The sequence below is a fragment of the Lissotriton helveticus genome, chromosome 1_1, assembly GCF_964261635.1.
Source record: "Lissotriton helveticus chromosome 1_1, aLisHel1.1, whole genome shotgun sequence".
Taxonomy (NCBI): domain Eukaryota; kingdom Metazoa; phylum Chordata; class Amphibia; order Caudata; family Salamandridae; genus Lissotriton; species Lissotriton helveticus.
This window is the reverse complement of record NC_136057.1, coordinates 1,731,776,644-1,731,793,529: the sequence shown is the minus strand read 5'-3', so window position 1 is coordinate 1,731,793,529 and position 16,886 is coordinate 1,731,776,644. Positions and strand designations below refer to the sequence as shown.

Here is a 16,886-nt window from a genome sequence, read left to right as displayed (position 1 = left end):
AATCAGTGCTGGGTATCCAACAGACCATTTGCATTAGCACCCTAACCTGTGGCTTCCATTTTTCACTGAGAGCCATCTGACCAAGTTCTACTTCCCTGCCAACACCCAACGCACTAGTACACACCAGAAAGCACATGTGCATCATTGACATTTATGTCCTCACTTAGTGTACAATCAAAGGGATCAAACTACAGAGAAAATTCTAAAATGCTTGGAAACAACCTCTCTGCCATGAGGAGGATAGCAGCATTCTCTACATCTGACCACACCAAAAGCCCCCATTCCTCCTTCCACAAGCATTCATATCTCCACTGCACCCTTTGGCTACCAACACATAGATTTACCTGATCTCCTCACCCTCCAGGAGCTTGCGATACGTTGCGATCTCGATGTCTAGAGCCATTTTAATATTGAGCAGATCTTGGTACTCTTGGAGGCGGCAGGCCACATCTTCTTTCAGGAGTCGAACAGCATGCTCCTGCTGTTCTATAGTTTGTTGGTAGATACTGATGTCTTTGTAAAATTGGTCTTCCATCTCCTTCATCCGACGCTGGTGATCCTCATTCTATCAAAGGAAACAAAAGAAATGATCTGAACTAAGCGCAGTATACTGCTCATAGTGACTCCGTAAAAGGTCATGTTCATATTCCGAGTGCTCACAGTCCTGAACCACAAGTGAAAATGAATTCCAGACATGTCTGAGATTCTATCCATTTCCATACGGTTTCTCTGTTATGTGGCTCCATCAGCAATGTATTGCTGTGGGTCTTATGTTCGTGCAATGCATTCGGTAAAAGTGGTTGCAAATTGGGCAAAAACTTTTACTGATTGCATTGTTTTTTTGGGCAGCTACATATGTTCAAACATGTTGGGTCACAAAATTGCAATTCATAGGGGGTTGCAATCTGACTTACCTCATTTATATGCATGAGGTAGGTTGTAAGTTGTGAGCCACTATGAAGCCCTGCCATCCAAGTGATGGTGCCTCCTGGGTTCTGCAGACCACCATGTCTGTGACTCCTTTTGAAGAAAGCCTTTTTTTAAAGCAGCCTATAATCCTTAAAGGAAAACAGGAGGCATTTAAAAAAAGAAAAATATCAATAATATTTTTCTACCAAAAAGAAGTGGTCACAGGGACCACTGTCTGCTCCTAAAAGTTTATTTTTGCAACATTGACAAAGGAGAAGGGATCCCAAAAGGACCCCTTCCCATTTTCAGGAGGGTTACCATCTACTTTGCGGTGCCAGTAACCTATCAATGGGTTGCAGTGGCAATTGGGGTCACAAACCACTGATACATACAATAAATAAACACAAATTGGAAAGGAAGCGCTAAACAGGCTCATTTTAATATGCAATTCGGTATGTAGACACAAACCTATTTTGCCATTCAGTAACAAGTTACCAAATCACGATGTGGGTCTTGGGATTGGAAAGTCTCCAATGTTGCCTATCAAAGTCTTGGAGACTGCAAAATAGCTTTGAGCGTGATTTCCATATTCCTTATGTTTTTACTGAAAAGAGCAGCTCTTCTATTTCTATGACTTGATGTTTATTAACATTAAATCTGCTGAGTGGTGATGAAAAACCTGCATGGAGCATTTTGAAAGTTAGTGGTGCACTGTTAGGCCTCCATCATGAGTGACCTATTAAAACTCTTGTTTTGGGACAGAATCATCTGTATGGTAAAGGCGCATACCCCTGCCATGAGTGCCCCACTGTACTCTTGTCTGGGTCAATAATGCTGACTTTTTTGTCATAGGCAGACACAGATCATATGTGTGAACCATGTTATGTGCCTGTCTCATGGAATGCAGTCATATTGGTCTGGGCACACAAAATGCTATTCTTATAGTGGTGGAAGACTACCGCCTTCAGCAGGAGTTAAGCAATACGGGCATGGGGCTGGCAGAATATAGTGTAGTGATCAGTAGTAGTGAACAGGGCCTTTTTACCCTGTAGAACTGGAGTAAGGCCTACAGGTTCATTCGCCTTTTAAAAAGTTTCTCTGCTCTGTTCTTGTCTCACCCTTGGCCTACATCAGGTAGATTTAGAGTGCTGCACGGCAAAGGAGTAGTATAGTTACTCTGTGTTGGTTAAATGTGTGCCTGGGAAGGGTACCATACAGGGATGGAGCAATACTGTAGAGTGCATGTTTGGTTAGTACATGTTCTAGGTGTATGTATGTCCAAGAGGAATACCTTGCATGAGAGATGTAGTGCTGTGCAGTGAATGTTAGCTAGGTGTATGTGGGCTAGCATGAAGTACACTGCATCACGGGTTAAGGGTGAAGTGTTGTTCAGCACGCACATAGTGAGCATTTGTGCTGGAATTGTGTGTGTGTTGAAATAAGCACCCCTGGGTGAATATAAGAAAGCTTCATTACTGAATAGTGTGTGCAGACTGACTGGGTGAAGGCAGGCTGAGTGTGTGTGCTGAATGCGTGCATACATGTAAGGGTACAATGCATGGCGGAACAGTGCTGGACAGAAAATGTGCTGTGAGTGTACACTGAGTAAATGTGCCTGCAAAGGTGCATTATATCATGGAGTACCCTGAGTTCCATTTTGGGAAGCCCAGACCTGCCTGGTGAACACATGAGGACAAGAGGAACCCCCCTGACAGATTTGAGTATTGCTGCGTTCCTTTGAGCTGGATTCCTATGGGCCTAGAGGCCCAATGGAATGAATGACAATTACCGAATCGGTAAATACCGATTCGGTAAAAGGGGGAAACATTGAAGGGTGGCAGGGTGTCATTTTGACACCCTGTTGCACCCCTCAATTGTGCATGGGTGCACATGTTGCAGACATACATGCACAAAGGACATGTATGTCTGCAACATGGCACTGTTGGAAAAGCAAAAAAAATGCTTTTTCAAAGGTTTTCATTATTTACGACCAACTTCTAGTTGGTGGTAAATAACGAATCCTTAACTGAGGAATGCACTAACTTAAGTGCTCCCTACATCCTGGATTCGGTAATTTACCGAATCGGTATGTTAAGAATGCGGTATTTTACCGAATCCTTAATTTACCGATTCGGTAAAATACCGAATCCTAAAAAAAATGCCACCTACATCTGGAAAGCCCAATACCGGTCGGTAACGGCCGAAATTCGGTAATTTCGGCCGTTACCAACCGGTATTGGGCGACCTACATCTGGCCCTTGGACACATCTCAGGAAGGGAGATTGGGATTGATAAAGGAACCTTCAAGAGTAGAGCTGGGTGCCTGGGATTAACCTTTTGACGCACATATGATTGTGGCTGGCATCCAGGTGTGAGCTCTGGTCAGTATCATGAACTGTGTTGTGGGTTAATCAGCCTAAAAGTCATGCTTGCTGTGACAGACATCTTTCATGAGGGAAGAAGAACAAGAGAAGTATCCAGTACAAAAGAAGCAGAACCCCAAAATCAAACTTCAAAGGCTCAGATCCAAATTCACATTTAGTGTCTGGAAAAGTATTATAAGAAAGGGAGGTTGAGTTGCCAAACATTTGCCATGTGTCAAGCAGCCAGACGAGCTGTGTGAGTAGAGGAAGCTATGCAAGACATCTGCATGTGACCAGGACCAGGGGAAATGCCTGCTTGTCTCCCTGCTGGGTGAGGGGACATCACCCAGGACACCAAAATCACCTGCCCTGGAGCCAGTAGCACCATAGCCTGCCTGCTTGCCAAGACCATTGTGCCCTGTGAGGGAGAGGAGAGTCTTGGAGGGAGCGAGGTACAGTGGAGAACCCTGCACTAGGATTCTCTGAGTGAGGTGTGAGACTGTGCATTGATTGGGCCATTGCCTGTGTGCAGTATCAACTCTGGGACTTTTGTATGCCAGGAGAGGGCCGCATTATTAAGAGTCATATTAGAAACACAGGGTGGGAAGTACAAAGCAGCACCATGGGCACCCAGTATGCCAGAGGGGGGTTACTAGTTAACTGAGTTTGGGCCAAGTGTGCAGGGCTTGTAAATGCAGAAATCGGTGACCCAGTACACCAAGAGGGTGTAGTGTAGTTCCTATCATCCCAATAGGCTCTGCGCATTGGAATAATACCTTCAATAGTATAGGCCTAGACCAGACGTTAACTAGGTCTACTACTGTCGATATTAGACTTAAAGTTTTGGGTTTGCCAGCTAGCTCAGAGTTCACTAGAAACTTTCTCGAATGTTCAGGAAGGAATTAACTTCCCTGATTAGACAAGAAGGGATTTAGTTTCTGACAACCATAGAACATGACAACTTTGCTCTCCCCTAATCAAGAGTGTATCTCGAGAGTCGTGTGAACAAAAGGCAATTTATTTTACTCAGTCAGTACGTGCATTCTTAGTCTCATCAGATTGTAGAGAAAAGGAAGAGACGGGCGTGTTCAATAAAAGATGTTATTTATTGATCAGTCTCTTTTCTCATACAAGAGAAATGGATCGATATTATTGCAATACTTATAGTTAAGTAAAGTGCATACATTAAAAGCAGTAGTATAAAATAATACTGTAAAAACATTGATATGGTTTCTAAGCCATATGAAGGTTTAAAATGAATAAAATATATTTATACACATATACATTTGACTAAACGTACTCAACTGGTGTTTCTAAATACGCCTACCCCGTGTACCTGACCTAAGCCTAATACGTGGGCGGGAATAGAAAGTTACAGTTTAAGTTAAGTTTGTTTTGCCAAGTGACTAACTAAAGAATTCTCTGCGAGGGGTTATTCAGTTCTGTACCTGGAATCTAGGATGAATGAGGGATGGTATCTCTTGTCTCTGGTCTCGATATTCCAGGCTGCCTGCGAGGGCTACCCGGAAGCGCCGGTGCTGGATTTCTCGGCAGGAGAAAGCAGCGCGTCTCGTTCTCAGCACGTCAGGAAGGCGGGGCTGCGCCAGCGGGGTCTGCTCTGCTCTGGGCTTCGGCAAGTATGGCTGCTCTGTCTCGTCACCACCGCGTGTGTTTGCATAGGGCAATATCGGTAATATTTATACCTTTAAGGTGCCGAGATTGACGTAAGGATGGACATAGATACGTCTATAAGGATGTCATACGACTTGGTCGTTAGCGCATTCTTTTGCTGAAGTTCTCGATGAAATCAAAACAATGGCCGCAGGGTTTTTCCCAGGTTGTCATAGGTTTGATTTGTTTAGAGAACTCCGTATGCCTTATCAGGGGCTGGAGGAATATCGCTTGTCTAATTAGATGGCAAGCGTTATGACCTAATCAGATAACACGTTCCTGTGCCGTAGTGTGGCTTTATCAGATAACGGTTCCTGCATCATGGGGGTTTTCTGCCTCATGGGCTGACTGCTAGTTAACTTGTTAACCAGAATAGGGTCAGGAATAGGGGGATCGATACAGAACCTATAGGAATACATCACAAGGGTCCACCATAGTGATGGCAATTGCATAAGGAGGGTCTGCTCCTGGATTGTGATTAATGCTGCAACCCTGTATGCCAGGAGGGGCTGCCGGTGCCACTTTGGCCAGGGTTCGGATCAAAGGAGAACTACTGAGACCAGCAGGTTGAGCCAGAATGCTGTTATCTGCACTTGACAAAGTAACCGAAGTTAATGAGACACTGCTGAGGACATCACACCCTCCTTGGAGCTTCGGTTTGGAGCCAGAGGACCACACCAGCACACCTAGCCCTCTTCTGGGGGAAGAACAGCTTTCATTTTGTGTTCGCCCTGCAGGAACAGTTCCAATCACTGGAAACTGACTGGCAGCACTGCTTACCAGAAAGAACCTGCGATGCCTGGTGCTGGTGCGTTCCCCACGAGTGGCCCAACTTTGCCATACAGGATTCAGACTGGAGAACGCCTATGGAGGGGACACTCACTGCACTGCTGAACACTGCCGTACCACTGGAGCAGGTAAGACTAAAACCAGCCCTTTGGGGCCCTAGGGAACTTGCTGCAAATGGTGCTGCAGCACCATGGACACTATTGTGTTTTTTTAATGTAACATACCTTTACATGTGCAGAGTTATAATTAAAATACTTATTTTTTCTTTAACATGGGCATTTGACTGGACATTGATTTATTATGTGCACTGTTTGCATTTTGAGTTTTGAGTCATGTTCACTGACCTGTGTCTACACCCACCGTCCCCCTGAGGGAGCCGTGACTGATTGACCACAGCTACCTCTGAGAGCCAAGTCCAGAAGGTATACTTGGTGCATTTGCCCAGGATCCAAAGTAGGCCTGGTGCTGTTGTTTTCACCGCTAGTGGCCCAATTTCGCCGTACAGGATTCTGACTTGGGACTGCCTGCGGAGAGGACACCCACTGTATTGCTGAACACTGCCATACTGCTAGACCAGGTAAGACTAAAACTGGCCATTTGGGGCCCTAGGGAACTTGCTGCAAACTGTACTGCATCACCTTAGACATTATTGTGTTATTATTTCTGAATGTAACATACCTTTACATATGTAGAGGTATAATTAAAATACTTATTTTTTCTTTAACATGAGTATTGGACGGCACATTGATTTATTGTGTGCATTGTTTGCATTTTGAGTTATGAGTCATGTTTACTGACCTGTGTCTACACCCACCGCCCCCGAGGGAGCCTAGACTGATTAACCACAGCTACCACTGCGAGCCAAGTGAAAAGGGTGTACTTTGTCCAGTTGCTCAGGACCCATAGTAGGCCAGGCGCCCAGACAGCAGGAGTAAAAGGCCTGAACTACCACAATTGGACCCAGCAGCCTCTGTAGGCCCAAGGCCCTGACTTCCCGTTATTTTCTCACCTCGGAGTTGCCAATACTGGTGGTCCCGGTAATTCTGGTGCGTAGAAATAACAGGAATTACAAGTTGTTCAGGCATAATATGCAAAAGAGAGTGCTTTCGCTCTGATAGTCACATTTCTGGTCTGTCATCTCCCTACCCCGTGTTTAAAAACAAAACTAGCCATCTGAATGGGCTTGGTAAGTCTTGCTACCATGCCCATAGTGTAATGAGAGCCCAATGCAGGCTCTGCTCGATTGGCTGTCATTTCCATCCTCTTCCTCCAAGATCCTGATGCCTGGTTAGCGTTAATGGGACAAGAGAAAAACTCACAGAGATTCTAATGTTGGAACGTAATGGATAGTACAAAGTTGATCAACAGCACTTTAATAGTTTATAAGGCCTACACTTGAAACCTGAGCCAGGGTAGCTCCACTAAGGGTGGGCGGAGTTGGCGGAGTACCACTACACAAAATACTGCAGAATTGATCAAAACTCTGTGAATTCCGCTCTGTAACCCCATTCTATCTCACCACAATTAATAAAACAGACACCTCACATACCCTTGGTAAAACAGCAGGTAACTCTGTTTTTACATGCTAAAATGCATATAATCATATCACAAAAGTGAAAATTAAAATGTAGAAAGCAGTAAGAGAGGTGATGATTTCGGGGTCCTTCCCAACCTAGGGAGAGGACCAATCAGATGCCTTGAACACAAAGAGCACATCATGCAGAAATGATTCGGTTGTTGTCCCATCCTCCTAGGACCACCCCAAGCACCGGTATGGGCAAAAATACAATCCCAACCAAAGGCCCTGCAAAGCATTATAGGACGATATTCTAGAGTGCAGTGAATATTATTGTATCCAATATCAAAACATTCCTCAAGGGGCAGGCTCTCGGGCTCAGCTGAGAGCTAATACTATAAAATTCACTAAACTATAGAATATCGCCCCATAATGCTGTGCTGGGCCTTTGGTTGGCATCGTATTGTTGCCCATAGCTTTGCTTGGGGTGGTCTTAGGAGGATGGGACCACCACCGAATCATTCAGCATGATATGCTCTTTGTGTTCAAGGCATCTGCTTTTCCTCCCCCTAGGTAAGGGGTGACCCCAAAATCATCACCTCTCTCATTGCATGATTTTCGCAAAGTTCACTTTTGTGGATTGGTTATATGCTATTTTAGCATGTAAAGGTAAATTGATTTACCAAAAAGTGGTGGGTACAGTAGGTAACTCCATTGCCTAGGAGTGGAAATTCTTGCATGAATTCTGTGCTTTTAATGAAATGTGTAATTACCATATCTGCGCAACTTCTTCTAGCGGAGCGGAGTTCATTGCCTAGGGTTAAGCTTCACCCGCTCCCTGCCTTTGCCCTCCCTCTTCCCAGTCATTTTTCCTTCATCTATGAGATTGGGCACAATACAATAATTATCCCGTGTCACTGCCAACGTCAAGCTGAAATGTGACCTTAAACTGGGTGGAGGGTTGGGTCACAAACAGTGTGTAGTCATGGTGATTCTTTATATGTCCTGGCTCCACCTGCTTTGCTGTTGCCCATTCTTTGCCACCGATCGACGTCGCCTACTGATCCCCGTCTTTCGGGAACAATCGCTGAGACACTGTAGTGAAGCATCGACTTTGTGTTCTAGTAACAATTCAGCCCAGGCCTTAGCAAGAGCTGGGAAGTTCGTCAATATCATTTTAACTGCACTGCATAAACGCCTAGCTTTAAGAACCTGATCATGTTTTTATATATTTTAAAATTTTAATCTAACATGCATTGCTCTGTTTGTACATTACGGTTTTTATTAACTGTATAATAAAGATAAGAGATTCTTTATATTAACCATCTGAAAGTGGGAGCCCTAGCTTGGTCAAGCACATCATTGTACACAAAGGTCACAAACAGTTGATCTGGTAAATGCAGGTACCGTCCTCAGTCTAGATAAATACACAACTGCCATTTAAATTCCAGATTATACTGTATCTTCTCAATTGACAAAGCTTGGGGCCTGTAAAGAATGTCAGAAGAGATCAACCCCCAAAAACACTTGGAATGAGGACAACTCTTTTCCACTTGAACATCCTGAAGTGCCAAGAAAAACAAAATACTTCTTGCCAAGGCCTGCTTCAATGGAAGCTATTGCATGTAACAGGATGCAACGATTTAAAAGGCCTGCACATCTCTCTAGTGAGATCCAGCTGAAGTCCAAGGAGTGCATTTAGCCTGTCAAATGTTTCTTGATCACGTTGATAGCTGTGAACAATGATTCTACAGACTCCAATGACTGTGCTATAGATTTTGCATTTTTACACCTGCTCACCTGTTTCAGCCAAGTGGGGAGAAAACGGTTTTACATCAACTGGGCAAGTACGTTGTGAGGGTTGTGGTCTAATATTTAGTATGGGGGTCCTTTTTCAGTAGTTGGAGTTGGTTTGACTGGGAAATCTGGCAAGGCTAGGGTAGAACCACCAGTAATAAAGAACATCTTGCGCTCTCTCTGATTTTCTAAACAACCCGCAGACTCAGAGGTAGTTCACTGAGCTCCCAAGTCTGTAGAGTATCAGGGATCTGTTCAACTCTTCACCTTCCCTTGGAGCTCGGGGAATGGTAATGTTGCCCAGTTATGTATAGAAGTAAACCTTCTGAAGCTGAAAAAGACCACCGCCAGGATCAGGGCCTTGGTAGAGACCAGAGGGGAAGCATTGACTCCAAATTACAGTATTCTGTGCTGGCAGTGTGGGTTTCACTGTTAACTGAAAAATACTTGTGTTTCTTCAGGACAGGCCTTGAGGGTTCACTCAGTACATTGGGTAATTGATGGGGATAGCTGTCAATGCCTGAGCCAAAGTCATCATTTTGATATTCTGCACAGGGAGTAACTGATTTAGATCATAAAGATCAAAAAAGGGACAGAGCCACCACCTATTTGCTTACATTTAAGTTGTGGGAAGAGGCTTCATGCCCCTGTTCTGGTGGCAGATTAGCTCAATTGTTCCCAAACACAGGTGCTTTCTATAATTTGCAGAGCTGCATAAGATGATGAATTGGGAGGCAGAGTGGGCCTGGAAAGTGGTGGCAGAGGCAGATGTAGAATTAGTTACTTACCTGTGGCTCCAATTCTCCACCGTTGGTATCTTTTATATATTCAAATGCTAGAATCATTGCCAGTAGTCAGATTGGGAGTCCTCTGCACCTTAAAATAGCAGTACACAGTATTAAAATGGTGACACTATTTAGTAGCACATTAACCTCATTTGTAGGAACCCAAACGTCAGTCAATGAGGTGGAAGCTTAAACTCTCCTACTCCCCTAGAGGCCACCATAGTTCAGATTTCTACCGCGCGCTATGTGTGAGGGAATTCCCTAGCAGAACTCTGCTCTAACCTTTCAGCAAAACTGAAGCTGTTATTTTTGTATCTGAGCTGGATTTACACCAGCCCTACTTTCAGCACAGAAGTACTGTGAGTTGTTTTAAAGTAGATTCTGTCTTCTCCGGCACAGGGAGAGCATTTTATCTGATAGGCAACTGTCTTCAACTGTAATCATGGCTGACAGAGAGAAGAAATGTTTTCAAACCTTATTCATCTTGTGGACAAAGATGACCCTCATTATCAGTGTGTTTATTGCCTTTACCCATATAACAAGGCATCAAGATGTGATATATGCAAAACGCTTACTATTAGGACTCCTAAGAACAGAGAAAGGAGGTTATCATTTTTTCTTATGGCTAAAAAGAATTTCTCCCTTCTCAGAGGGATGCCCTCCGTGAAAAGTGCTCCTCCAAGCACTTCCACAAAGGCAGCACAGAAAAGGAGACTTATACGGTTGCCTGAACTAGACAGATTTGGCACAGTGCTTGCAACCACCTCCTTAATTAGCAAACAAGAAAACTATATCTCTAAACATCTAGACATTATAAGGAGGATCACTTAGTAATAAAGATGAAAACATCTTAAAAATACATATCCTCAAAGGAAGCTTCATTGACGACGAAATCATCCATGATGACGAGAACATGTCACAGAGACCGTCAGTGACAAAAACAATGATGGTGACTCCCTGCCATTGACAACGACGTCAGAGTAAACCCTGCCATTGATGACACTGATGAGGTCAACCCTGCCGTTGACAACACAGACATAAACTTTGCAGTTGACTGCATCATTGGCGACAAATTCTCCAATATTAGAGAACACAGCTGTTCTCACCAATGAGAGGACCTCTATGTCTTCTGTGATCTGTGTCAAGTGGTGTGAGCCACTGGAGAGACAAAATGGACAATAAGGAAGTGATGGGTACTTCTGGGCCCCAGTTAAACAGTAGGGATCAGATCTGTACACCTCCTGAAACATCTACTCTTCAACTGTCTGCTTCTTGAGGAAAGAGGAGGCTCTAGCTTGAACCCAGGCACAAAATTAATCATAGACTTTAAAGTCTGAAAGGTGTTGCATATCTGAAAGAGAGTTGGTGATTTTTGTGCTACCAATTTGAATGGCACTTGGCAATTTCACTGTGATCGCTCAGCCAAGACTTCACACCACAAGCTGAGCCCAATAGGCCAGTAAGCCACCTAGAAAGCAGCTAACCCCCCAAGAAGCATTCGTGGAGAGATACTTAACACACTTAGGTGTCATGCACTTAAGGCGGCATGACACCTAATCACCTGATGAGCCAGTATGCACACACTAGTGCCTTTCTTCCATAAACTGCATGCAAAAGACCAATCAGTCCTTCAAGAAGCACCAGTAGCCTGGGCGCTCTTTTCTCCCAGCCAATCAGAGCTAACTCTGTTCTTCTGCTGAGACCCATCGAAGGCCTTTTGTCACCCGAGCATGTTCAGCAAGAGGCAGACAAAGATAAAGGCATTTCCTGTATGAGCCTCCTTATGCCTTTAAAGAGCTATGATCAGAATCCTTGTGCCTGTAATGAACCGTCTGCTTCATGTACTTCATACACCCCTTAGCATGCACATTGTGAACACACGTAACACTTCTTTACAAGAAACACCAATAACTTAATCCACATACCAATCACTAGCACACATATACTAGCAACACAAACTATCTAGCAAATGTTCATGAATGAATACTTTGCAGCCATCCATGCCTCTGACATGGTTTACATCATAACACAACATAACCTAGAAGCTTTTTTTATCAATGAAAAATGTATTCACACCGGCTTTCACACATCCTACTCTTCCTCATCTCCAAGGGTTACAACATCTAACACATAGACGGCACACACAAAAAAGATGGGGCACTCAAACTAATCCACAATTTTTCATAGCCCTGCACCCATAGATATCATGTAAAGCCTGGGGTTTTGGAGCTTTTCAGCTGCCACTTCGCAGTCTGGGCACCTCAGTGACAGCATGGTGTATAGACTGCAGGACCCAACAAAAACATTACAGATAAAATCTCAAAGTTTCCCTCTTCTATATCAATTTAGCACACCCACCCATAATTCCTTGAAGACTGCAGCCTACACAGCGACTTCAGCACAAAAATAATGACAGAATCGTGATACTCAGCACCGCCCCCCCCCCCCCCACTCTAAAGGCAAAACCCTCAACCTCATCCTGTAGATTTGACCCTAAATTCACTGCAAGGCCCAAAACCCCTGAATTGGACTGACCACTTTACCACCCCCTTCATCATTCTTTATAAAGACATCCCCACAGAAGCCCTCCAAGAAGACCTCTTCAACTGGTGTAGCTCCCTCTATTCCACAAGAGATATCAACAAATATCAACAAAGTCCTTGACGCCAACAACATATTTTGGCTCCTATGTAACATTATTCTCCAAACATGAAACTACAGTACTATGGTGCAACCAAGACTCTCAGATAATAAACATTGGAACAAAGGTTATTGGTCCTTTGTTAAAGATAGGCCAGGACTAGATAGCCAGTGGAAATCATTTACAGATTTGTGGTTTGTGGGCTACTTGTACTGCTTGGTGACCCATGGAAGTACTGTCTTCCTTTGTTGGATCAAGATACATCATTGCTGGTTTCTTACAGTAGGGGCGCTCATTTTGGACGGGTTGGTTGCTGTCTTCCCAAGTCATAAACTTGTCACAGTTTCATCACAAAAAGCTAATGGAAAGAAAATCTGAAATAACAGTCTTCTGCAAGACAACAAATTGAGCTTCGCACAATGCTGCAACACATAAGTAGATGCTCTTCAAATATTTGACAGTAAATCCCTTTTCAACAATTTATAAACACCTGCTTCTTGATACTGCTCACTCTCTCTGTGGCCTTTGAAATTTTGGACCATCAAGTACTGGTCAACAACCGGGAATCATGCATCGACTTCGCTGTTACAGCACTTCAGTGGTTTACCTGATGGTTCGCTAACTGCCACAACCGCATACAGCTAGAAACCACAAGACCCCAAACACCTGTTTTGTTGTTAAGCACACCAGCTTTCTAACCTCTCTAGCAACTTTTTAAACCTCTAGATGGAACCCCTAGGTTCCTTAAACACAGACGGTATTAAGATCTTTCGCAACTCTGCCTCAAAAGCTCAACAGCAATGGAGTCCAGTGACTTAAAACATGCCTTTAGATAATCCAGAAGTGGGTGTTATGTACCTACCTCAAACTCAACCAAAAAAGACTATTCTTGATCACCAACAGCTGCAACAGACCTCAGATGTAATTTTGTCTATCCGACATGAACAAAGATGGCTTCAGTCCCCACCCACACAGCTGACAGGCAAAACAAAATCCCTTGAAATTACTCTGTATTAATGCCTTGCCTTCAAAGGTCAAACGTCCTAGAAAAACAAGACAGCATGGCACCATACCTCCCGTCTGACAAAACTCGAAACCCTTCCTTCTAGAAGTCTATTTCAGAGAAATCCAAGACTGGAAAATGCTCGAGGCTATTCCAACTATCCCTTGTCTCCGGTCCCCAAATGACATGATTTTCCAATACCAGCCTGGAAATGACAGGTCCACAAACTATGGGCCTTAGACATCAGATTGTGGTGTTGCGGCGTCTGACTGCAGTTGGCCCTCACTCGCCCTATTCCTGTACAATTGGGGTAGCTTCAGATGCTCCACTAGCTCTCTTCTTTCCTACTTTGCCCATTTTCTTCATGCATGCCACCAGTTCTCTGCGAGGGGAAGAAACAAGCAGAGTTGGGCTTAGTTTCCTAGGTCAGCATGTTCTTTTCTATAATGAGAAAAATAACTCAAACTCCAGACTGAGTTCCATGGATACAGCTAGGTTCATAATGAGCTTCAAAGAAGTGCAAAATGGAGAAAAAAGCCTTTTCCACCAACACGCTTGGGAAATGAAACAACATTTACATCAAAATTAGAACTGCTTTAATCATCCTTAGATTCAGAAAGAAATTGAAGAAACATCTTTTCTGTTATGTTATGTTATTTTATGACTGGAATGTACCTGTTACTTGATACCATCTTCAATCTCTCATCAGCTGGTAGGTGCTCTTTGCAGCCAGGTAAAGCTACAGATGAACACACTAAGACTGTGCTTGTCCTGCATGACTGGAGGACTTAACCTGTTGGAAGATCAAATAAGTTTTCCCTACTGAAAGGGATTTTGATTACATTTTCCTAAGTCTCCCTCTTAGGTTCTGGAGATTTTAGTAACACATGCTGAATCATGCTAGGTTAGGAGGCCACAGTACATCAGCAGCTTCCATTTTTCAGCCTCCTTGAAAAGGATGAACATAAATGTACTTTTCATGGGTATAGCGCAGGTGTAAAGAGACTCTACTTGAACCACTGGATTGGAAAATCTTATTTCCGTATTTCCACAACCACCTTTGTTCCTTGGGGATCCCATTCATATTATAAAATGACTTTGAAATGGCAGGTTCTCAGAAAGGCTTTCTTCTAATCTGTTAGGCTTGTTTGACAACTTTGGGATCTGAGACCAGGGCTGGCCTAGTGAGCGGGCTGTTTTGGCCACCAAGGCACAAATTCGCTCATTCTACAGCACGAATGCTGGAGTCGTATTTGTCAGTACCTACAAAGTCATGGCTACAACAGCAAGATAGCATCTGGCCGGGTGCATGTTCTTGTAGTCACCAGAGTAGTCACTGGGAGTACCAATCAAGATTGGTACTCCCAGACAAGCTCTTTTATGGGGAGAAGGCCCCTAATGCACACCCATGGAAAAATCCTTCACCCCTGAAGGACCAGGAAGTTCAGCAGAACCAAGTTTGGGGCAATACCTGGGCTGAGCCAGTGGGACTAGTCTGGTTCTCTGAACCAAAATCTGTACAAGAGAGTGCAAGAGCTAGACGACAGGTATTTGGAACTGCATGACAACAAGCAGGACTTGCACCAGCAACTGAAGAAGGGAGTGAGAAGATAAACCTTGCTTCCTCAAACCAGGAAGGGTGCTCAGTAGCAGCTCATTGGCTAAGATCTGTACTTACCACCTGACTCTTTTTATCTGGCAATGAAATCAACATCATCTTACGGCTTAATACTCTGAATGATAGTCAGGCAGTTCGGGAGGGTCCTTAAACTGACAGGAACACAAAGAACTCAGAGGACATGGGGGCCAGCAACTGCAAATATGTGACAGCATGAAGCATGGTACTAGTAGCTGGAGTGTGTGGCATAAGCTGAACAATCAGATAAAAGATAGGGTCAGAGGAAATAATCGCACAAATATATCTAGGGGGCATGGTCAGACTGCATGCAAAATGGCTACCTTTGGGTAGGGATCCACAACATCAAGGTGATACAAATATTTTTATCAGACACAGACAATAACACTCTTGAGTCACAATCATATGCCTGAAGTTCTTGTAATTGCAAGACTTTGGTCAAGAGCAGAGCAGGGCTACCACTTGAGGGATCTCAACCATTGAGGCCTAATTCTGTGTGTCTCTCCAGCACCACTAAGCAATGTAAAGACACCGCTCATCTCCCTCCATTGTGGCACCATTAGGCTCTGATTCCTCCTGTGTGGCCTTGGAGTCTCTAATCATATCCCCTGGACTCATGTTGATCCATTACAACTCTAAAGATGAATTCTTTCTGCCAACTCCATGCAATGCACACATTGAACACCATGTAGAGCCAAGCTGTATTGGAAGACAGGTTTAACACCAAACTTCAGCCTTGTTCCACTCACTCATGAAACAGTCGCTATCTCCATAAGCACTGTGCAGGATCACAGAGAGTGCTCACTCACTAACTCTTTCTCTGTCACACACACAACCAGCTCTCCCCACAAACTTCCTAGCCATACCCAGTGATAGCAGCAGCTGTGCCATTTTCTTTGTCTCAGATGAAGACTGCAGGCATTTTGTTAGGGATGGGGAAAACAAATTAAACACTAAATTAGTGGCTGTAGATGGACCGGAGGCAACAATAATACATTTCCAATTTTGTTATAAACTTCAACCTGTGTCCACATAAAACCCGGAGAGTAGACAATAGATGGACTGGAAACTGGGTGGAAGTAATACTGATTGACAGCTATCTAAGTTTAAACAAGACACAAGAAACAAAGGGGGATGAGCAAACCAGTAAATCAGATAAACCAATTAAAACACAATGAAAGACAGTCTAACCAACACAGTGACACCAATGAACCAGTAAACCAGCAAAAAAGTAAATCAGGGTAAACAAATGAACCAGTGGTTCAATGAACCAAGCATCAAAACCAGTAAAGCCACATTGAATTAATCAAAGAGAAGGAAGAACACAATAATCTAAACGAAAGGGAATATACTAATCCGCACTGAAGGAAATGAAAACATGACACTCACTGGCTATCTAACATTAAATGTCAAAGACAAAAGACCAGACTTAAGAGTAGACTAGTAAGGTTTCTTACTGTCATCAAATCAAACCAAGCTACATAAAGCAGTAGAAAGCTACAGTACTAACAATCAATTCACTAAGAAGTCCAGTAATTAGAGGGTAAAATATGATACTCTCTCGCTCATGAAACAACCCAACAAAACCACACTAGCAGAAATCATAAGCAGTGAAAATACTTAGATCCTTCCTATCCTTGACACCAGTCAAAACATATAGAAGGGGGGTTGACAGTACCAGGAAATATATAATTGAAAACAATGGCTTTAATGCTTCCCTCTAAGATTACAAGTCAACAGACTTCAACATGTAGAGAAAATTTGAAAAAACAAAGG

At 43.6% G+C, this 16,886-nt stretch overlaps 1 protein-coding gene across 1 annotated transcript in view; it reads right to left on the bottom strand.

Annotated features, from left to right (window-relative positions):
• Nucleotides 1-16,886, bottom strand: part of LOC144833745 (uncharacterized) — a 423,204-nt gene that overhangs the window by 123,842 nt on the left and 282,476 nt on the right. Inside the window, exon 6 of the mRNA XM_078689185.1 lies at nt 345-565. Coding sequence (XP_078545311.1) covers nt 345-565 — 221 coding nt within the window. The remainder of the gene's footprint in view (nt 1-344; nt 566-16,886) is intronic.